Genomic DNA, 23,357 nt, shown 5'->3' with positions numbered 1-23,357 from the left:
CTTGAGTGATATTTTTTTTTTATTTATTTAATGCGATGGGTTTGAGATGCACTTCTGCTTAAAGAACCCTCCAATACGCTTATGGGCCTAATCAGCCCAATATTATTTCGCGATTCCTTGGGCTTGCAAATATTATTTGCTGCGTGGGCCTTTTTTTCTTTTTTAAAAAAAAAAAAAACTTTGTTGTAATTCACACTTCAGACTTTTCGACGAAACTGAGACTTGCACCTGTTAAGCTAAGAGTTACCCTAAAATTTACGATATTCGGCTTTTAAGATGATCTAACCAAACAGTTCCTGTTGCAAGCGATACACATGGAGTGGAAACAAGCAATTCCTAGACCCATTATCTGAGAAACTGTGAAGAGAACAACACATAACTCGAACAATTTTATCAAAATCGATCAAACATTTTTCTCTTTTTCTTAAAGACACTCAGAAGAGCTCTAAAAATCTAATATGCGTGATTCATTAATCAATCTGTTTGTTTAAATATTTTATTTTGTGTAAAAAGTATTCGCAAAATTTAAAAAATCTGCCTTATTAAATTAAATACAAATAATTGAATACCCTTTGTTATCAGCGAAATGAAAGCTAACGATTTGTTAGTAAAACTGTTGGTATATTTTTAATAAAATATACCCTATCATATTTTTTTTATTTAAGCACTAAATTTAACAAGCTATTGTGTATATACATACATTAAATTAACTTTACAAAATACACGAATCGATAAATAAGAGAAAAAGAAAATTGAAACAGACTTTCTTACATTTCTCCCAACATGGCGGCATAAGATTGGACACATTTTTATAAATATATGCTTCAGTCTCGATATCTGATTGATGCTGAATTCAGATCATTGTCTCTAAACCTAACAATTGCGTATATATTAACCAGTTAGGGCTAGCTAAAACTAATAATATTAACTAAGGGCTAAGCCACTCAATATGAGTGAGAAAAGGAACTTCTTGCAGTGCTTCTGCAAAATGTGTTGTCGTTGTTGTTGTTGTTGTTGATGTTGTTGATGTTGTTGGTGTTGTTGTGGTCGTTGTAAACAATCTATAGACTACAGAAGGCAAACATGGCACTGAATGAACGATCAGTCCTACGATCTAGAACTTCTCATCGTCGATATTGCTGCGGCAATTATTGAGCGCCGAGTTGCGCTTCAATGTGCCCGTCTCGCAATCATTGTAGGTTTTGGCCAGCACCTTGGGTGTGTTGTTGTGGTTCATGTTGTTGCGGTTGAGGGTGCCGCCACCGCCCACATTGCTGTTCTTGGCGGGCATGCGGAAGCTCGACTGCCGCTTAGGTCGTGCATCGTAGTACTGCAATATAAAGAATACTATATAGTTGATGCTTCAGTTCACTCCGAAGAGTTCTGTACTCACATCCTTGGTCGGCAAGCTGGAATACTGATTCGGATACGAATCGAAGCTCGCTGTTGTTGTCGTCGTCTTGTTCAGCGCCTCTATATTGGACAGCATATAGCGACGACGTGTCAGATAAAATGTTAAGAAGCATAGCACAATCCCAGCCATAATCGTTATGGGTAATGCAACGGTTGATGCGGTGTGTAGCTCTGAAATTGCAAATGAATCGATGAATATTGGAGCTGAGCCCAAAAAGGACGAACAACAAGAGCAACAACTTACTCTGACACTCGCCGGGCACACAGGCGGTTTTCTCGTATTCGGCGCCGCGGCATTCCAGCGAAGTGGGCTGCTCGATGAGGCAGTTACGATGACGGAGTCGTATGCCATCGCTGCTGCAGGAAGACCACTCGCTCCAAGAGCTCCAGCCAAGAAAGTCTGCAGGGAAGAAATAAGATTAGTAACTGTTTTTCACTGATGTACATTGTTTTTTTTTTTTAAATATTAAGAGCAATCGCGTTTCTAAATTAAAGTTCCCAAACGTTTTTTCAGGTTACTTTGAAATATTTATAATTAGTTGCCTCAAAGGAAGATCCTAAATCTTCCTCTTAAGAACTAAATAAAATAGATTAGTTGTATTTGAATTGAATTTTGCATAATATATTATTTAACAAAATAAATATTAACTATAAGTTACAAATAATTTACGATACTCGTAGGAAAGCGAACTGGACCCTCATTATCTTTAAATATACATCTACCGATCTCAATTTAAGCAAAGATTTTTTAATTACACTTTGTTTATTATACCTTGTACCCGTATGTAACAGGCAGAGGGAAGCATCTCCGACCCCCTAAAGTAAATTTTTTATTGATCAGCATGATGAGAGAAATAGATCTAGACATGTCCGTCCGTCTGTCCATACGTCTGTCTGTATGAACGCCCGGTTTTCAGAAACGCTTGAGCGCACATTAACCAAACTTGGTATGTAGACGCTCCTAGTCCCTAGTCAATACGAGTTTATTTAATTTTTTTGATTTTCCCTCCCCACCCCCCCCCCCCCCCCCCCCCCCCGCTACAGAATTTTGCCAATACTGTGCACATTTTCAAATCTACATAAATTAAACTTTGCACACATGTAATTAATAGATAGTTATCTACTTTTGATTCATATTTCATACAAATCGTTCAATTCTTAGAAAAGTTATTGAAGCAAGAATATCTGGGTACAGGGTATTACACTGTCGGGCTCGCTCGACAGTAGCGTTCTCTCTTGTTCGCATTCATAGCATTCAAAACACTGACTTTGAGTGACTTGACTTCTTAGCTTATTAAATATAAGTATGCCAATTTGGCGTTAAAGACTTTTCCAAACTCACCTTCGCATGGCGCCCTCTCGCACTTCTCCTCGTCTAGGGCGCGTCCCTGGCACAGGCGCTCATGTCCGCCCAAGCATTTGCGCGTGCGACGTTTCAGACCAATGCCACACGTGACCGAACAGGGGGACCACTCGGACCAGCAGCTCCATTCGTGAGTGCCGAGCAGCTCGTTACTCAGGCTATTGCTGTCCGAATCGGAGCTGCAGGGCTGCAGATTACAGGCGCGACTCTGCGAATGACGTCCGCGATGCTTGCCCTCGTGCAGTCGCTGCTGGACTCCACCGCCGCAACTCACGCTGCAGGGCCCCCATTCGGAGCTGGGTTCCGCCGTTTCCTGATTATCGTGCTCGGCATGTCGTTGACAGCTGCCATCCGCACGGCAGTTGCGTGTCTCCTCCTTGGCGAGGCCTATTCTTACAGAGCTGGCGTCGCCACTGGTAGCTCGACAAGCATAGCGATAGCGTTTCTCGACATGGCCACCCGTTTCAGTCATATTTTCGCCCTCGTTCCACTGCACCATCCAGGGCGTCCAGGCACTAAGCTTGCGCACTTCCGTGCAGCTCTGCATATTGCAATCCTCGTAGTCGAGGGAGCAGCCAGGACAATCCTGTCCCCCATTGTGTGGGATCGGATCGTTGCATTCACGTCGACGCATGCGAAAGCCGCCGCCACACTGAGCACTGCATTCGCTCCACTCGCCCCAGGGTCCCCAGCCGCCATCGACGGCAGGAGCCTTGGGCATCGGACAAGGCGGTAAGTGGCTGCAGTACATTTGCGATTGCGCAGAGCCCACACAGATGCGTCCACCGTGAGCCGGTCTGGGGTTGCCACAGGTGCGGGAGCGGGTCTTCACCGCAATGCCGCACGTTTGGGTGCAGGGGGACCAGTCCGACCACTCCGTCCAATTGCCATGCACGGTGCAGTTGCTCACCTGCATGCTAATGCCTTCGCAGTTCCGTCCGCCACGCTGTGGTTGCGGATTGTTGCAACTACGCCGCCGGCACAAACAGTTCGTGTCCTCCGAGCCAGCCTGCTGACATACCGACCACTCTGACCACGAGGACCAGCCGCCATCGATAATGTCGTGCACCGGACAGGTCAGCACCGCCGCCTGTTTCCAGTACTTATGCAGCTGCGGATCCAGCAGCTGGGGCGTGCAACGCTCCACCAGCTCGTTCCAGCCGCAATACGGATCCATGGCATTGATGCAGCTCGTCTGCGACATGTGTCGACTGCAGCGTTCCGCGGGTATGCGAGTCAGTGCCAGATCTGTGCCGAGGTACAGTGAATCGCTAAACTTGAGATAAGCCATGTTCAGCAATGTGCTCATTCCCGTGTCATCCGCTTGCCACAGCTCCACCAGACACGTCTGGGCATGCTCATAATTCGCTGCATACTTCACGGACAACTTCTTGATGTGGTTCTGGCTGCTCGCCACATACAACACATGCAGCTTCTCCGTCTTCGTGTGCAGCACGTCCAATGCAATCTGCTTGAAACGCTCCAGCTTGGAGTGGTACAGGGGGCGGGAGCCAATGGGTTGCACTGCCTGATCCATCAGCTGATAACGAGAGCTCTCCAGGAGGTGCCCATAGCGCACATTGGAGCTAGTAGAGCTGGCGACGCACTGGAATTGACTACGACGTGGCGTGTTTACGGTTTTCCAGACTGCATCCGCATGCTCCTGATGTCTAAACGGTCCATCGAAGGCTGCATTAATCGCGCTTAGATTGAAGGCGCAGACAGCAGATCCATAAATGCTGTTTCTGTTGGAATAGCAACGAAATAAATATAAATAAGAGTAAATTCTTGCTATCCTACTAGACTGAGTCTGACACTTAAGACTAAACGATTTTGGGTTTAAATAAATGAAGAGCAAAGGAATTTATAAATTAGAAATCATCAGTCCCTCACGAAACTATTCTTAGTTCGTTCTATTATCTTTTTCACCAGTCTTCAAATTCAATTCTTTCTTTTATAAATAAGTTGCATAATTAAAGAAAAAGTAAAGTTTTGTCAATACAAATGAAATAAAGTTCTTCTCTCTTTTGCTCAACTGTAAATTTGCGTGAGGCGAATCTTCTGAAATATTTAATCTTAGTGTCTATTCTTTTATTCTATTAGGCCTTTTCCTTCAGTCTTCAAATTCAATTCTTTCTTTTATAAATAAGTTGCATAATTAAAGAAAAAGTAAATTTTTGTCAATACAAATGAAATAAAGTTCTTCTCTCTTTTGCTCAACTGTAAATTTACGTGAGGCGAATCTTCTGAAATATTTAATCTTAGTGTCTATTCTATCCTCCTTTTTCTTCTGTTTTCAAATCTTTTCAATTCTTTGTTCAATAAATAATTTGCATAATTAAAGAAAAGTGCTGTTAATTTACGTGAAGTGAATCTTCTGAAACCTTCAATGCTAGTGTCTATTCTTTCCTTCTATTACGCCTTTTTCTTCAGTCTTCAAATTCAATTCTTTTTTCCAGTTAATATCTTATTGACATTTTTATCATTTTTGCATTTGTGATTCGTTGACCTACCCTGTTGTTGTAAATGTCGCGTAAAGCACTTGTTCTGCCTCCGCATAGCTCATGCCCTGTATTTCGTCAAAGTAATAGGGGTATTCCCCGGGCAACGAGCAATTGAGACGTGCCTTCAAGAACGAGGTCCAATTATCGCGCAGAAACTGGTCCCCGCCTGCGTCGTTCTTGCACACTCGTGCTATTCTCGAGTACATAGCCTAAAATGGAAAGACATATACAGATATAACGGCTAAGTGGGGCCTTAGAGTACACCCCCTTACCTTTCCACAGCTCATGTGCTCGGCTGCCGATTCGCGAAGCAGAAAGTAGACAAAATTTCCCGCCTCAAAGCTGCCCACAAACTGTGCCCCATTCAGCCAATGATTATTGTACTGCTTCGTGCGCAAGAAACGACTCCGTTCCGACTGCAAAAAAAATGTTATTGTAATAAGTTTGAATAGAAATTAAATATATGAGGACACTTACATTTTGTGCCTGCACTTCCGTGCGCATTATGGCCGCATCGCTGCCTGAGAAATCAGTGGCTGTTCCCACAAACAAGTTGCCGTTGGCCAATAGGAGGCTGGTGCTGTTTGCTTGCGGATGAAACGGACACTTGACCACACCCTCATCGTAGTGGCTCACATTTAGATTTTCCATCTGCACAACGACAATAAAATAATAAAAACAGCAGCGACCACGACAAGCGGTGGCGCCAAAGTTAGTTCACAACACGTTGGTTACAACCTTCACATCGCTCAGCCAACTCACCTGGCGCCACGAACAACTTGGCTGAAAGGCGTTCGTCCCACACACGTACAATTGGTTCTCACCATAGCTGTGGAGTACGCGCACATAGTTGCGACACAAACGCTCCGACTGGCCTTTCACCAGGCACATGGCAATCTGCTCCGGCGTTGCCTCCCAGTTGGCCCGCTCCAGCGGCTTTAAATCGAAGGACATGCGGTACAGTGTGTCTCTGCAAGTGGGTCGATAAAATGCAAGAAATATGTAGTCGGGAATGGTAACAGACTGCCCACAATTGTTTACAAATAAGCACACAGCCACCACCACAGCCACAGGCAATCGATGGCGGATCACAGACCACAGGCCAAAGCCCACAGTCAATCGTCATAATTCCGCCTAGCTGCTTGCCAACTGGTTGGACACTACTACAGCAGCCGCAGCTCATAAATTGTTTGCCAAACGGCTAGTGCATTGAACTACAAGGCAAACAGGTACTGATGCAGGCACAGTGGTCGTTAAAGCTCACCAGTTAGTGCCTTGGCAATTGTTTGAATGTAGACGTTTACCGCTTATCAGAGTAAATACAAACTTCTCACCTTTTCTGGCTACAAATTTTCATTGAATATACTCGATTTGGGCCCCACATTGGGCGCCTCTTTATTAATTGTTGATTAATCAAGTTATGACACCATTTTTGGGCCCCACATTGGGCGCCTCTTTATTAATTGTTGATTAATCCAGCTATGACACCATTTTTGGGCCCCATATTGGGCGCCTCTTTATTAATTGTTGATTATTCAAGCAATAAGACCATTTTTGGCCCCATATTGGGCGCCATTTGTAAATATACTCATTAGCGCCACATTGTTGCTGCACCACTGTGCCATTCTCATTAGCGAATCGAATACGAAGATCAATAGATCAAGTGCGAATGCGAGGTGCGTACAGAGCGTTAGATAAATGGCTACATCTGTAAAAAGACAAACGAGATCGAACTGGACATGGACAACAATTAAGAATGCCATGGGGCTGGTAAGAATGTGATCTAGACGTCGCCAGAGAGCCGCGACGCCAAGCCGACCGCCGCCTAACAGGCGGCAACGACAAACCCACAGCCAACGGTCAGTTGACGCTGTTTAGCAGCTTAGAAAAATAGTTAAAAAGTTGGGCAACGGCCGCGCAATGCTGGATCAACGGACCACAACCACTGACTCGAGCCACACGACGCTCGCCCAATATCAATCAGTCATGCCTATGCAGCTGCAGCAGCTGCTTCCCTTGTTGTTGTTGCTGATGTCGATGATGGCGCGTGGCAGTCCGAGTAACCTGAGCGCCCCTCTGGCGTCTCAGGCGCTGCGTGTGCGAGTTCTGCGGTACGTGATGAGGTAATAAATACGCCAACATTGGCAAAAATCGCCTGCAAACGGAGCGCCCTTCTCAACTTCTGTGTGTGCGTGTGTGTGTGAGTGTGAGCCAAAAGCAGCTGTCAACGACTTGAGGTGCATGCCCCTGCACCTACCCCGACCCCGGCCCCGACTCCGACCATGACGCACGCGCCGCAAGGTGTGTTGACAGTTTGTGTTTAGCGTTGGCAGGTTTAGCTTTTTCGGTTACAGACGATTTAAGTTTTCAAATTGCAAATTATTAGAGAACCAGGGGGGAAAAAAACAATAATAATGCGCGCGCGGAACTTCAAGCTCAATTGTTATAATTATGAAATTGTCATTAAAAAACAAATATAGATTGGAGATTAAAAGTCCAAGGGCTTAGGGGGATTAATTGGAAATGTTAAAAGAGAACAGTTTGCAAAAAAGTTTTTAACAACTTTAAAAACTCCTAGATCGACCATTAAAGGCCGATAAAATAGGTTTTTTTTTAAGACTGGAATTTCCTCAAAACATTGTAAGCAAATGAACTATACATTTATTTGAGTTTCTTTAGGAAATCGAAACACAATATTTGTATAAAATTGGTAACAGAAAAGCACAACGATTTTCTTTTATACATACATTTTAATGCTACCCGCTTGAATAATATAGTATGTTAATAATTTAATATCAAACTTTTCAGAAATATTAAAAAAAATCTTTAAATAACCTAAGAAACAAAAGGAAAAGTCATAGATATCTGACGTGCAAAAAAAAATGCATCCAAAATATGGAAAAACTTTATACATAGTATATTATTCAAGTGGGTTGCATTAAAATGTATGTTAAAAATTGTATATCAAACTTTTAAACAACTTAAGAAATAAAAGAAAAAGTCTTAGATATCTGACCTCCAAAATATGGAAAAACTTGAATTATTTCAATTTTAGTTCCTCATCTCGCTGTCTTTACTTAAATAAAGGCTTTTTAAACCATTTACGCTTTAAATCACACATTAAAGCATATTTACAAATTTGAATTAAACTTTATGTATGCCGTTACTTTTAAAATAATATATTATATTGAAACACTTTTAAGTGTTAGCTGTCGGGACTAGTCCCTTGAAAAATATATCTTATCACTATGCGACTATGTTGTTGAGTCTAAGTCTAAGTTCATAAGCAAAGGTATCTGAAAGAATAACATAATTGTTAAATGAAACTCGCCGCTCACCAACAGGCCCTCCAAATGGGTTAAAGGGGGAACTGAGTCATCAAAGACTGCTGCTAGTTTCATGCATCATACTTAATTCATAGCGTATCAAAAAGTCATGCTGGAATCCTCGAATCGAACAGGAAAAGTTCCTAAATGTTTTTATTGAATATACACCTAATTCTGTTTTTACACGGAGGATGGATCTAGAAAAAGTCGTGTAAAAAACCGTGTAAAAAAAACATTGATCAAATGTTATTTTGAATTGTGCTAAATGGAATAAAGTCATGCAATCATATAAAAAAATTTTAATTTTCAAAGTGTGTTATATTAAAACGGTGTAAAAAAAAAGACCGTGTTAATACAGAATTATGTAGGTGTACTCTACATAGGCAGTAGACATATATGTACAACTATGTCTATGTGCACTTCATCAATTAACAAAATAAACTAAAAATATGTAAATGAATAAAGGTACACGTTGTTGAACATGACTTAAAGTGTTTCTATAAAAATAATACCACAAAATTGTTTATCACAACAAAACCGTGAAATTCCAAAAGCTTCAAAGAACAATTCAATGTTTTGCCGCACGCTCAAATGGAACTAAAAAAAAAAAGAAAAAGAATGTTATACCCACACACAACACCACCTGCGAAAGAGACACATTATTTTTGTGTGCATGTTCAGAAACACTCATATCGGGCAATTACGTGCCGCGGCATTAAGCTCCGCACAGAGCTGTCGATAGTATTTTAGGCATGTCTAAAATTTAGGCGCACAGGTAGAGCAGAAAGAAAGCCATGTCCGCAATTAAGGGGGCCTCGCATCAATTTTAATATTTGCACGCACGCGCAGCGGAAGGCAAACAAATGACGAGTTGCGAAAAGATAGCGGACCGATATGGAGCTCAGGTAAGTAATGAGAAATACAAATTGTACAACTGACAATGCAGATATATGCATGTATGTACATACATAAATAGCATGTGTATATTTGCAGCTATAAAGAGAGATACCAGAGATAGAGAGAGAGAGGGAGAGGCAATGTTTGCAGAGCAACAAGTGTCTGTTTATCGACTTTTCACACCTCTAGACCCAAATTGGCAGCGCATAGTGGAACGAAAAAATCACATTTGAAGCGCTTTGAAAGGCAACAACAACAACAACAACAACTGAGAGAGGCTGGAGGCGTGGCCTCCAATGCTAATTGGCAAGGCCGTTGCTTATCGCATGTTTTACACTTTCCGATGGAGAAGGGGGAGCAGAAGGGACGTGAAGCGGCGTGTGGCGTTGAACTCGTGAATAGAGTTTTGGCGCTAAGCTCAACACTCCAATCGACCATTCTATGTCTTGTTTTATTTTCTACAAGTATTTTGTTGTTGTTGCTTTTCTGTTTTTTGCTGTTTTGACAGCAGCGACCTCTTAGATTCTGTTTTGTTATTTAAAAACTCCATTTACGGGTTCCAGTTTCATTGAAATATTCTCAGCCTGTCCACGCATTTTGTTTAATTCATTATCGGCGTATTTTTTCTTTTCTGACAGCTACGGGCTACGCGCATCAACGTCAAAGTCTATTAAGCTGTAGAAAAATGCTAAATATGTGTGCGTGAGGTGTTTATGAAAGCCTTTATATAACAGATTTGGATTGCCGCTTTGCGGTACTTCTTCAAAAGACATTTTCTGATGAGTTATAATTGTTAGTGCAAGCTTCACTTGATAGAATCAAAATATATGAATTTAACACTGACACACAAATCTATTTTTTACAACTAAGAGTAATGTATAACCATTTCATTTAACTATAATTCTTTTTAAAAGTTCTTAAGCTATCTTAGTAGCATTGATTAACTCTGGAAAGGACTTGTTAGCTACACGTTTGATGATAGTGACAACAAGCTTACAAACTAAATCAAATTTTCACTACCGTTTTCTTATTTTATTAGATCGACCTACAATTGAAAAGAATCACATAAATAGCTTTTATATTATTAAAGTAATTGGCATTTTGTTAACTCACTGCTGAACGATCACGGAAATTCAAAACAACGAAGAAAGCCATAAAACATTAATTAACAGCTGAACGGGAGCTACTGTTTCCGCCCAAAAATTAAATTTTCTGCTAGACTAGTTTTTATTTTAGAGTTTTTGAAGTCGTAAAAACTGGTAATAGCAAAATCTAATCAGAACAACAAGTTCCGCTTTATATATTATGATTTTATATATTTCAAATTTCATTTTTTTAATTTGTACTATAAAAACGAGTTTTGATTATCAAATAATAGTGAAGCTTAAGCTCAATAGCTTCATTCAATGCATTATGAATTTAGAGAAAATGCCTTTCAATTCACAAGAAACATTAGCGCATTATTGAATTGGAAAATGATTTACTCATATATATTATGGTCATAACTATGCATCTATATCAACATTTTCACGAGCCCATCACTATGAAATAATCTATTGGACACTCAAATATTGCGCATACGCAACGTTGAGCGCCCGCATTGAATTATGTATTTTTTTTTATTATTTATTTTCGTTATTTACTCTACACATTTTTACGCATGCGGAATATTTTTTTAACACTGCCTTTATCTTTTGTAGTAAAGAGTGTAAGAAAAACAGCTGATATATATGTATGTATTTTGTTATTTCTTGGGATTTTTTTTTCAATTTTCCGTTCGCGAAAGCAAATATGTACATAAATTGTAATCACAGTGCGACACTTGGCAAGTCACTGCCACAACAATAACAACAACAACAACAACCACTGTGCACAATCAGCAGTAATTAATTTTTGCAGCCGTTAAGTCTGGGCGCGATTTTTACGCCATCATGACAAATTTTGCCATTTACTTTGCGCCTCTCGCGCCTTTTCTGCCGCATCTGCATTTTTCTACATTGGGTGCTACGCGACTTTTGTCACGTCATTTTCACATGCATAAATACGACTATATAGCAAATGGGTCCCGAGGCGTTACAAGATGTGCACATACTGTACTCGTTTCATAGGTTTCCGGTGAATTTTTTAACGCCCGGCCGGCTATGAGGCTGCGACCAGGCACTTAACTTATCTGCCACTGCCACTGCCACTACTTGCAAAGGGATTGCGTCGAACAAGAGTCATGGTTGATTTACATGGCATGACACACTCGTAAAAATATTTGCCGTTCACTTAAAACAATTTTCGAAAGATTGAAAGCATATATACAAGTACATTTTCAGCTTCTGCTCAATATCTGCAGTTTTGTTCAACAACATTGATCATCATCCCTTTTCGTGCATCCAAAGTATTTGAATATTAGTTTTTTCTCTTAGTGTAAGTGCTTGCAATTGGCTTTGAAGGTGCTTAGAAGTCGTTATTTAAAGAGCTTTTATACCTTATCTTACAATAAACGTCGCACAAGTGGTCGGCCAAAGGATTTATTGGTGGCTTTGCCAATAAATGCATAAGATTTTAATTCCAGTCCTTAGACCAGATAAAAAGTGTCTTGTGGTAGACTTACAATGCGAAGTATTGAGGATTGCAATTCAATTTATAAAAACTTACTACGTCTTAGACATTAAAGCCATCATGTGCTGAAGACAATCTAAATAGCTGCAGCTAAGTATAATAAATTATAGCTAAATAGCAAAGTTGTAAGTATTTTTGCAATACTGGCACTGTTCAAGATTTAATGGGGAAGACGATTTATCCAATACCCCAACAAAACCAGTGTGCTAAGATGATCAACGCATTTAAAATATAGCTCTAATTTTGTATATTGCCACAGAAGTCGAATTGCTGGATTAAAAAGATACTTGCTCAGTATTAATTAAACACGACCATAGTTTCACCTCAAATCGCATAATTTAAAAAAATTCCTAACACAAAATACATAATGCTAAAAGAAATATAGTACTTTCAATTATTAAAATTTTCATACAACTACAATACAATTCTAAGTATAGTATTGCTATTATGAAGATGTAGCAGAAAATTTGTATATTCTGCTAAAACGAACTTAGTAGTTTTTTAGTTGAATTAAATTATTGATTATGTACACACTTATTATATGTAAACACTTTTTAATAAAGCGGCTTGTAATTTGGAAATGAAGAAGAACAGACATGTTGGTAAAAATCCGGTGCAAATTTAATTAAAACAAAAGACAACTTCTTGACACCAACCTCTGACACGGTTCAAGATAATACATTTTTAGCCGAACCGACGATCACCGTTCATTTAGAGTTGAAGTTAGAATTAAAACAATATTGAGAAAACGAAAAACGATGTTCAAATACTGTTCAGTTTTCATCTGGCCATTTGTGGGATAGTTTATAGAAAACAGAAACTGAAATCTGTTGTTGGCCAATTGTATATTATTTATATCATTTTTATCTTTCGCATTCCGAATTATTAAAGATGAATTGATAGAATGTTATAAAAGAGAGAGGTCACAATAGTCAAAAGGAACTGCTTGCCTAATTCAAATGTAAACTGCTTGGATTAAAGCCCCTCTGCTTTATTGATTATTTGATTGAGCAGCTAAATAACTTTATATCAGTAAGTTTAATTAATTATGGCACTCATTTATCTGCTCTTTGGGGACTGTTAACCCAATCCCAATACAATTTATACATATACTTAGGCTTAACTACAATCTGTTTGACAAAGAGTGCAACAAAAATTGGCTTGAGAAAAGTGTGAGCCGCATGCGCATGTTCCATGACCCATATGCGGCCTCGGCGCGTGGCCGTCGCAAGCAAGTGAGTTTTTGTATAATTTATGTTTTTCTTTTTTTTTTTTTTGTATTTTTCACACACATACACACACACACCTATATACAGACATTTGTTTATAAATATAAAATTCGCACACCTTGCGCAAAGGCAGGTTTTGAGCGACAACTGCGACAAGATAACAAAAAGGCCTTTTGTAAGCGCGCGATGCCAGAAAGCATGGCAAGTCGAGACCGCGTCGAACTATTAAATTTGTGGCGCTGTCTCAGCGCTGTCCACCTTTCACCCTCCCTCATCCCCCTGCCACAGATCTCGATGGCTTTGGCTGCCTCAACTGCCTCCAGAGCCGACGCGCGTGGGCGTTTGTCTAGCGCCTGTTTGGCGGCTGCCCGCGGCAATTGCCGACCATTTCTGCGGCTGTTTCAATTCAAATGGTTGCCTGTTTTGGGGCAGGGGCAACGGGGGAACAGGTGGTGGGGTCTACTGTAATTAAAATTGCCGTCGCCGGCCTGCACCGCACTAATCTCTTGTAAAATTGCTGCAGATTTTTGCTCCACTGCCTACGCCATTGCCGCATTCTTTGCCTTCTGCGCTCGAAATCTTTGTGTCAGTTAACTCGTAAGCTCCACAATTTTGGTTTTTCTAATGTTTTTGTTGTTGTTGTTGTTGTTGTTGGTGCTGTGCTCAAAATATGCAAAACGTTTGGCAGCTGCCCTGCCCCTTTGCCTCATTCCCCTCCTCCTCGTAATTCACTCACACATTCGTGCACCACTCAGTTGGCTTAACCACCGCTTCCAGTGGCTCGGCACTGGGTGGCAAACATGGTTTGATTAATTTTGATTTCAATTTTCATACGTTCGGTAGCTGAACAGTTGACTGCCGGTCTTAGTGGCTGTCAGCCACAGTTTACAGGTTGTAGAAATGCATTTTGGACAATCGCATTCGACAGTTCCGTGTGAGCTTAATTGTTTATTTAACATTTAATGTTAATGATAATTCTACATCATTTGTTTAACCAAAATAGACATATGGAGGTAAGTTATGACCCGATTTGGTGGAATGAAATTCAGTTGTAATAACACCACTTATTTGGTTAGTTAATGGAAGTCTCGAGAACTTTATATTGGCATTGCAAAAATACTCTAACATAAAATGAAATATAATAGATTTAATATCTATAACCCTTTAAATTATAATGTAAATATGTCTTTATACTTTTTTTAAGCATATTTCAGCACTTTTTGTTACTTTAATTGAGCCTTCTAATTCAATTCATCACAATCTCGGCTGAGAAACTAAGCTCAGGTACGCTTTTAAATAAAAATTGCAAAATTCAACCCGCAAAGTGGAAAAGGACAATATTTCTGCTAAATTAAAAACGAATAAACGCAATTTAAGCGTATTGTCATAAATTTCGCTTCAAAATAATTACTTATGTTGTTTTCTAATTTTGAAAGACGTTTTTTGTCAAATTAAATCTGATACGAATAATGCAAATGAAATGGCCATGAAAACCTTTTGGGGAAATGTGTGAATAAAAAAGTTCTTTTTAGTACAACGACCATCAAATAAAATTGCACACTGAGTGAGGCAAGAAACAAAGTCCTAAAAAGCCATTATTAATAAACAAAAATTGGTTAGCTGATATTGACACTGAAAATAACTTTTATAACTATTTAATATTAGCTATATTGCGTCAATTGTTTTCATTGATCAATTTCAAAAACTACATGATGTTTAGTTAACTTTTTGGCTTGCTTTTATGTTTTCTCTCTTCAATTGAATCACATGGGAATTACTTAAGTGGCCTGATTGAATATTTCTCACTTCATATAATGGATGAAAATAAATTGAGGTTCCATAACATTGAAAAAAATTACGACCAAATCGGATAGCATCTTGATGGGGTACATATGTTAAAAAAAGAAAGGAAAATCCTTAATCATCAAAACAGAAAGGAAAATCCTTCGGTCCACTACTAAAAAAAAGTAAAATAAAGTATTCATTTTATAGGCTTGTTTTTTGTTTTTTTTTTTAAAGGAAGGAAAATCCTTTGGTCTACTATGTACTAAAAAAAAAGGTAAGTATAAATGTTTGAGGCTTGTTTTTTATTTTTTAATTTATTTTTTTTAAGGAAGGAATCTCATTAGATCGGTCCACTACTAAAAAAAAAGCAAAATAAAGTGTAAGCTTTTTAGGCTTGTTTTTATTTTCTCCAAAATTAAGCAGGTATTATTTTTAAAACCTCATATAATGTATAAAAAGTCTCTTGACTAACAAAAGAAACGCCCAAAATACAAATATAAATTCGTTGCCAAAATCGAACCATAAAATGTTTTTTGAGCATATAAGTCGCAGCCGTTTCAATTTCTCCTATACAAGTGCATGTTTATATATTTAATTACGTATTTATACATATGTATAACCGCCCATATGTTTAAACATTTCAAATGCTTCCCAACTTGTCATTTACATGCACCATTTGAGCCACAACCACAACAGCAGCGCTTAAATATTAAACTGCCAAAAAAAAAAAAAAAATAAATAAATAAGGTGGCTGCTCTTTAGAGGGAAACAAAACAAAAATAAAAGTGCACATTAGTCCATATCGGATTTCGAGCTCATTGCTTGCTCATTACAGAAAATTACGCGACGGACCAGTGGACCGACAGATGGACAGACGGACTCACAAGTCTGACGCTATGGGGACCCAAATACTTGAGCAGAGACAGAGGAGCGTTGCAATATGAAAGGAAATTGTACGCGGCATTCGTAATCCGAGCCCGCAATCGTGTCAAGTGTGCCTGACAAGGAGCATTGCCTTGTCCATGGCTTTAGTCGTAGCTGGGAATTGAAGTTGGAGACGAGCGTTGACGAATCGACGGCGATGCAACCATGCCAGCAAATCTACAATTACACGCCACAAAAGCATAAAAATTATATTACGAGCGTAGTCGTCGAATGGAAAATCACACACATACGAGTACTAGCCGCAATAAAGTTGCGGTGTGCGATTAGAAGGCTTGGGTTTGGTGATTGGGGTTTGGGTTTTGGGTTTTGTGGTTTGACGATGCCATGTGAGGGTCGCCTTGAGGCCAACCTGAAAGCGAACGCCGATCTTGTAGAGCAGTTGCGGGTCTTCAAACGCCACAAAAAAGGAAACGCGTTAAAACTAATCGGAATAAGTATAATTACTGCGACTGGGTTCCCATGAAAAAAGACACAGTATTGCCGGAAAAACAATTATCCCTAATTAGAAGTTCGTGCAAGTACTATTTTCAACCCTTTCCCACAGTTAAGGATAACACTTGTGGGAATTCAAAGTGATACAAAAATTGTGAAGCGCTTAAAAGTGAGAAATTTGAGACAAAAACTTAGATATTAGCAGGAAGATTTATTAAAAATTTCCCTCTTTCTTCTGAAGTCAATAAACGAGTTATCAGTTCACAACTGCGTAAAATTTTAAAATAGCTATAAATATCTATACTTAGACAAAAGTAATACGATACATAGTATTTAGTACTTAACAATCTCATTTCTTAGCATTAGATTGCTGCTTCGAATGCCTTTTCAAACAGAAGTGCAGTCTGTTTTCAAGAATGTCAGACACCAGTCCAGTTCGAAACTGGTTGCATTGACGAACGATACCGTACAAGTAAACTAATAGATAGATTATATTTAATAACAGTATGTGGGTTAATTAATCAGAAGACCCACACACTCTATCGTCGACTTATCAAAGCTTATTGTGTAGGCGAAACAAACTTCAAGGCGTATACGCACTACGGGTATTATTATTATTTAAAAGAAATAAGAAAACATATATAAACTACTTTTTATATGCGGCATAAAGCACGCCTACCTAGCCACTGCCTACCTACCTACATACTATCTTTATATTTATTTACTTGCTATGTATGCGATTGCTTGCCCTTCGTGCAAATGGCTTAATATACGAGTATAAACATATCTCATCATTCTTTATCATTATCTTAACTGCCACAAGAAGACCATAATTCAAAGACTGTACGTTCTTAGGTGTGAAAAAAAAATGGAAAAGTGAATAAAGCAATAATCAGAGAGACAAGAAAAATAAAACTAAAAGTGTGACGGCGATTGGAGACAACGAAACGACGCATATGAAAAACGAGCACGTCAACGGACCCAGCACGCACATGATGCGCCAATGGGTTAACGTCGTTATAGGTGAGTTTATCAACAAAACCAACTACGTACATACACATCCATACACATATGTACATATGTTTGTATGTATGTACATATGAAGGTATGTTTCTTATCGGCTCTGGCTGCTCGTAGGTGTCAGTTTTTCATGCAGACGCAACGATAACTTGAAGTCAAGTTCTATGCGCAAATGAAAAGCAAACTAAAGTATATAAACACACACACACACACACACACATACATACATGTGTGTATATACCGGCACCACCATTAAATTGCTTAACAAATAGGCAAAGTATCTCTGTATCTTTGTATCCGAGAGCTGGGCACCCATTTGTTGGCTGTAATTTTATTTCGTTACGTTTTTATTATTACGTTTTTTTTACTTTTTCCCTGAAGACTGGCGTTGCTTTAAATACCCTAAGCCCAGTTGACAAGAGGGTACATCTGTTTTGAGTAAATGAATGCATCGTACCCGTGGAGAGTCGTTACTCATAGGTTCTATCATTTTCTTTGACTAATCTATATAAATTCCATAATACAAATTATATCTTTTTATATTACAATTTTCCAACCTACATATATGGTGCTTAAAAGACCCAAGTAATGATAGTGCAAACGTCTTTTCATTTTCCATATTAGCCACTTTTTCATAATACCCTTTATAAATGCTTGTAAAATTTTGTAACTACGCGTACACTGAAAACTCCCTTAATGGACACTTCTTTTATCCGGACACTTTTTTTAAAACATTCGATCGGTGTATAAAGCTTTTAAGTATTCCCTTAAGTATTCTCCTTGGGCAGACAAAAATAGCCCACCATGAGTGTCCGGCCAAGAGAGTTTTCACTGTACTATATGAGTGTATTAAGGACTCTGTATTGATTGGTTAAGCTTTCAAACTATCCGCCTTTCTTTTTTATTCCCTCATAAGCAAATTTTTATTTTTCAAAATATTAAAATTGTCAGTTCAGATCCCGAACTAGCTGGATCTACGATTTTATATTTTCCCTTAAAAGTTGGTCTTTTTTTATATCAATCTCTCGTAAGAATCTCTTAAGTATCTGAATGTATGTTAAAATACCTGGAAGTAGCTTTAAATATTTATTTAAATAGTCGATTAGGCTCGAAATATATGAAAATGTAATGTTAAAACATGTGTCTGCTTGTGAGATCTTATCGTACCTGGAAGTAATTGTAGAAACCCAAAAAAGGGCAAGAGTATCCACAGTTGGCTACACTTAAGCATATCAGTCTATCTTGTTATTTCTCGCTCATGACCAGCTATCTTTATTTACGCACAGGTTCTGCAGATAAAGTCGCTGTTGCTCTTGCTTGCTTATAAGTACACATCGGGTTGATGTTTTGAAACAAGTTGCTTATTTATGTTGCACTTTTGATTTTTGAAAACGATTCCATAATCTACACTTTGGTGCTACTACTTGCGCCATATACGCGCCAAAACATTATCAACTTAATTTTGTAATACTGTTGCATCTCTTCAGATCGTTTATTCTTTGTTCTTTTATTTTTTGAGGGTTGTTTGTTTTGAACGCAATCATATTTTGTATGATTTCGAGTGATAGCCAGAAAAAGAAAAACTCGTACTTGGGGTGTTTTGTCCGTCATTTCTTATCAGAAATTGAAATGCTGACCCAAATATCGTAAAATCAACAGTTTTTGTGTGAAACCCCATGAACTGACTGTAGAAATTTATGATTAATTGCCCAAAACCGATGCTGAATTTATTTATCAACGCTATATAAAATTTCCTTAATTCAAGCACAAATTTCAGCGTGCAAACATTTACATGAATTTGAATTGTTCATGAGAAGAGAATATATTGATATCGATAGCATCTTTCATGAATTCATTCGGTCTGGTGTTGCCCGACTCTTACTTTCCTTTTCATGGATTCGAATTTTCATGACTAAGTTCACATAAAAGTTAACAGAATATATGACTACTTATTGATAAGTTGGTGAATTATAAACGAACTGAGTCAGTTGGCAGGAAATAATACTTAACCATATTTTTAATTAATCTTACCTTGCACCGACAATAACTTGATTCCTAGCTACGTCGAAAAGCAGTTCTGAGTACCAAGTCGTATCGGGATCGTAAAATCGTTTGGCTGTTGACATCAAGTCTATAAAAGAAAAAATAAATATTTAAATGATTAAGCTATTAAAATGTTATGATCTGAAAGCAGAAGACTCAAAGAACATGTTCACACTTATGTATGTTTTTTCCAGACCTTGCCTACTAAAATAGTCTCACTTTCAAAATTCAACAATTGTGATGAGCTTTCTCAGGGCAAAATATTTCTTGCAGTCAATGTATCTTTCACAACAATTTCTCAAGATCATTACGTATTACCTCATAAATATGCCATCTTGAAGTAAAACCCCCACTCGCATTAAAATAAACAAACAAAAATCGGCAGGTTAAGCTTCAACAGAAATTTAATATTAACTTAACGTAAAAAAAAAAACCTATAAAATGTTAAAACCACAGTCAACAAAAGTTTTGCTGAGTTCGCTTCTTGGGTGCGTACTTCAAGATGCATTCCATGCGAATACAAAAAAATATATATTTAAAGAAAACGAGAATACTACGAGAGAACTGGCAAATATTTAAACAAAAAACACGAACCGTTTTCTGATTAAAAGCTGCAGATTTAGGGGCGTCATAAAAGTGTCCGCTTCTCAGATTCTCTCACAAGCTAAGATGCCGAGAAGAGGAGTGTGGGTGTTATTTATAGCTCGATTGTTGTCATGCCCATATATTGCGTAAGAAGTGCAAACTCTACTCAGAATTCTGACAGACATCAACCTACTTAGTGTTCAACTTTTAAGTGTGTTGCGCTTAAGTGCCTCTTGATTGATTGCCTTTCGATTGGCACAGTTTTGTAATTGTATTCAATAGTTATTTCTCTATTTTGATAATTCAAAACACACACATACCTTGAAATGAAATATAACGCGAATCATTCTCCAGCAGCTCTGAGTTCAACTGCAGCGACGCACGAGACATTTCGGGCCGGAATAGAGTTAGACATAATAGTGAAAGAAGCCACAGCTGGCGCTGCATTTTGTCAAAATTTAAACTAAACATGCTGCAAATAAAAGAAAGTAATTCAAAATTAGTGGATAATTTTTGTATATATAAAAAAAACACAGCATAAAATTATAAATAAATAAGGCTAATGTGCAGTTTAGAATAATTACAACCTTTGCTATTTCTATACGTTTTTTCTGTGTACACTGTACAATGATATAGTGGTACTTACTTATATTGAATTATCCTCATTGATCGATTTTAATCGATATTTTCTATTATCTAATACACAATAAAAATGAATTTTATAATCATCAATGTATATGAAGCAACTACAACCTATCCCGTTTCAATACCTTTTTTGTACTGACTTATTCAATCATCCTCCCTGATTGATTTCGATCGATAATTTCTTATATAGAAATCGAAAAGAATTTAAAAATTACTTATGATCAATTTAGAACAAATTCCTGTGTCTATACATTTTGTTTAGATGAGCAGTTATCGAAATATCCTTATTGTACAATTTTCATCGATGTTCCTTATGAACTAAAGATAATACATAAAATGCTTCTTATAAATTGATAAAACTAAATCTTTCTCTTATTAAATAAATGTTTCTCGTTTCATTAATATTAAAACATGAAAAAGAAAGCTAGTACAGTCGATTCAATACAATCGAAAACAACAACATTTTATTAGGAAGTGAAATATTGTAGTCGGCTGAATTCAAATTAAAGCGATAACCCCCACATTCATATTTAGCTATAAAATTCCTTTTTATGCGGATGCACAATATTTGAAATACACACTTGAAATAATTATAAAACAATATATAATATGCGATTTTTTTTTTTTTTTTTTGATTTAGATGACTCGATGTGTCAGCATATTCTAATGATATGTGTGTACAAAAAATGCATTAAAAATATATTAAAATGGAAAATTATTCAAATTGGCTCATCATGCCTTAAGCTATTTTTAATAGTTTGTGTAATTATTATAATTGCAATTAAATTGAAAACTTACTTTTTGATAATCACGTCTTGTGCTTATTTTCTATGGTAATCCATTCATATGATAGCACAAGTAGATTTAAAAGTATAGCATGTACTTTGAGCTTAATAAGTATTAAAAATATATAGCACTTTCCAGTATAATCAGATTAAAATTTCTTCACAGTATTTCACAAAGCACATTTTTATAGAAACGCTTGAATAGGCATTCATTTTCTTTATTTTTTTCAAAACACAATTTTAGTGCACATTCAATGAAAGGCGATATTTATGTTATTTGAATGATATAAAATTTGTTAAGTCGGCGGATCGCTGGCTATAAAAGACCGTTTACCAGTTCCGAAATCAACGCGCGCATGCCCGCAAAAGTGAAGTTAACCGCGCAGCGAGTCAAAACAAACTGAAAAATTGAGAAACAGAAGCAGAGAGCCGAGCACAAAATGCGAGCGCGCGCATCGCGAAGAGCGTGGAAACAACAAACGAGAAAATATAAAACTACCTACTCGTGCATATACTACTCGTACATATATATGTATGTATATGTATGCACGAATCGGGCAAGACGCCGACGCGATGTGCAGCCCACGAAGCTGTTTGTTTTGAAGCAACAACCACCGCCATAGAACCGGCTTCGGAATCGGCTTGGGCTTGGGTCTCGGTCTGGGTTTGGGCCTGCGGCTTAGCCTGAGTTTTGGGCGCGGTTGCAGTGGCAACAACAGGGTAGGGCGCTCATATATCATGCGACGACAAAGACAAAGACACCAGCAACGACATCCACATCGTAGACACTAAGTACGAGGACAGCGATTACACACAAATAGAATCTTTAGGATCGTTAGCTAGCGACTGCATTCGATGAAGTGCTGCGAACAGACGTCTCGGCGAGCGTGCTGAGGACAAAGGCACTTGTTGTTCTGATTTGGTAGCCTGACAAATTGACATTAGCTCCGGTCGCGTCCAGCTAAGGGCACGTGGTATAACAGACGATCGTTCCGATTTGTCGATACCATCGCCTGATCGGGACATTCAAAATTGCAATGATCAGTCAGATTGAAAGACTGGTCGACATTTTAGTCTTCTTATTATAGCTTCTATTTTATCTATCAATTAATGTCGTATTATACATATATATATTATCAGAATGTTTCCTTTAAATATTATAATATTATATTCTTGAACATGTATCGACAGCACTATTTGTTGATTTATTAAATAAAAAATAAAATGTTACTTCAATTAAAAGAAATAACATTTCTTTAAAACTAAAGCAATTAAAAATTAGAACCTTGTTACCATTTCTAGTCTATTAATATATTTAGTATTCAGATACCATTTCGTATTCTATATATAATCAGATTATTTCCTTTAAATGTTACTTCTTAAAAGAATAAAGAATCTAAAACAAAAAGAATTAAAAATTAGAACCCTGTAACTATTTCATAGGTTATCAATATATCTGGTATTCTAGCAACAAATTCACGTATAAATTGTTGAAATTAATTTTTTGATATTTTTAAATGTTATTCCTTTGCTATAGCATTAGTATCAAAAAAATGTAAATATCATTTCAATTTTATTTATTGTTTAGATTTATTAGCTCATTTATTATGTTAGCTATGGTCAGACATACAAATAATTTGTAATCCAATTATTATATTTTTCAAAATGTTAATTTATAAAATCATAAAAATTAAACGTTTTAGTTTTGTCACCATTCTTTAAATCTATTTATAAACAATATCTAGTACATACTCGAATTTCGTATATCATTATTC

At 37.7% G+C, this 23,357-nt stretch overlaps 1 protein-coding gene across 1 annotated transcript; it reads right to left on the bottom strand.

Moving 5' to 3' along the window:
* Positions 1 to 600: 600 nt before the first annotated feature.
* LOC115622563 (semaphorin-5A) lies at positions 601 to 21,672 on the bottom strand. The gene is made up of 11 exons (XM_030516533.1): positions 21,596 to 21,672; positions 20,473 to 20,624; positions 19,556 to 19,655; positions 6,043 to 6,250; positions 5,758 to 5,931; positions 5,553 to 5,696; positions 5,290 to 5,489; positions 2,756 to 4,521; positions 1,658 to 1,813; positions 1,394 to 1,584; positions 601 to 1,330 (listed from the first exon to the last, which is right to left on the bottom strand). The coding sequence occupies exons 2-11, from the start codon at positions 20,621 to 20,623 to the stop codon at positions 1,115 to 1,117; spliced, it is 3,306 nt and encodes a 1,101-aa protein (XP_030372393.1). The 5' UTR covers position 20,624; positions 21,596 to 21,672; the 3' UTR covers positions 601 to 1,114.
* Between the last annotated feature and the right edge of the window lie 1,685 nt (positions 21,673 to 23,357).

The sequence above is a fragment of the Scaptodrosophila lebanonensis genome, unplaced genomic scaffold (assembly GCF_003285725.1).
Source record: "Scaptodrosophila lebanonensis strain 11010-0011.00,11010-0021.00 unplaced genomic scaffold, SlebRS2 tig00000043-arrow-pilon, whole genome shotgun sequence".
In the NCBI taxonomy this organism is placed as follows: Eukaryota; Metazoa; Arthropoda; class Insecta; order Diptera; family Drosophilidae; genus Scaptodrosophila; species Scaptodrosophila lebanonensis.
The sequence above is the reverse complement of the archived record's forward strand: the minus strand, read 5'-3'. Positions and strand labels throughout refer to the sequence as shown.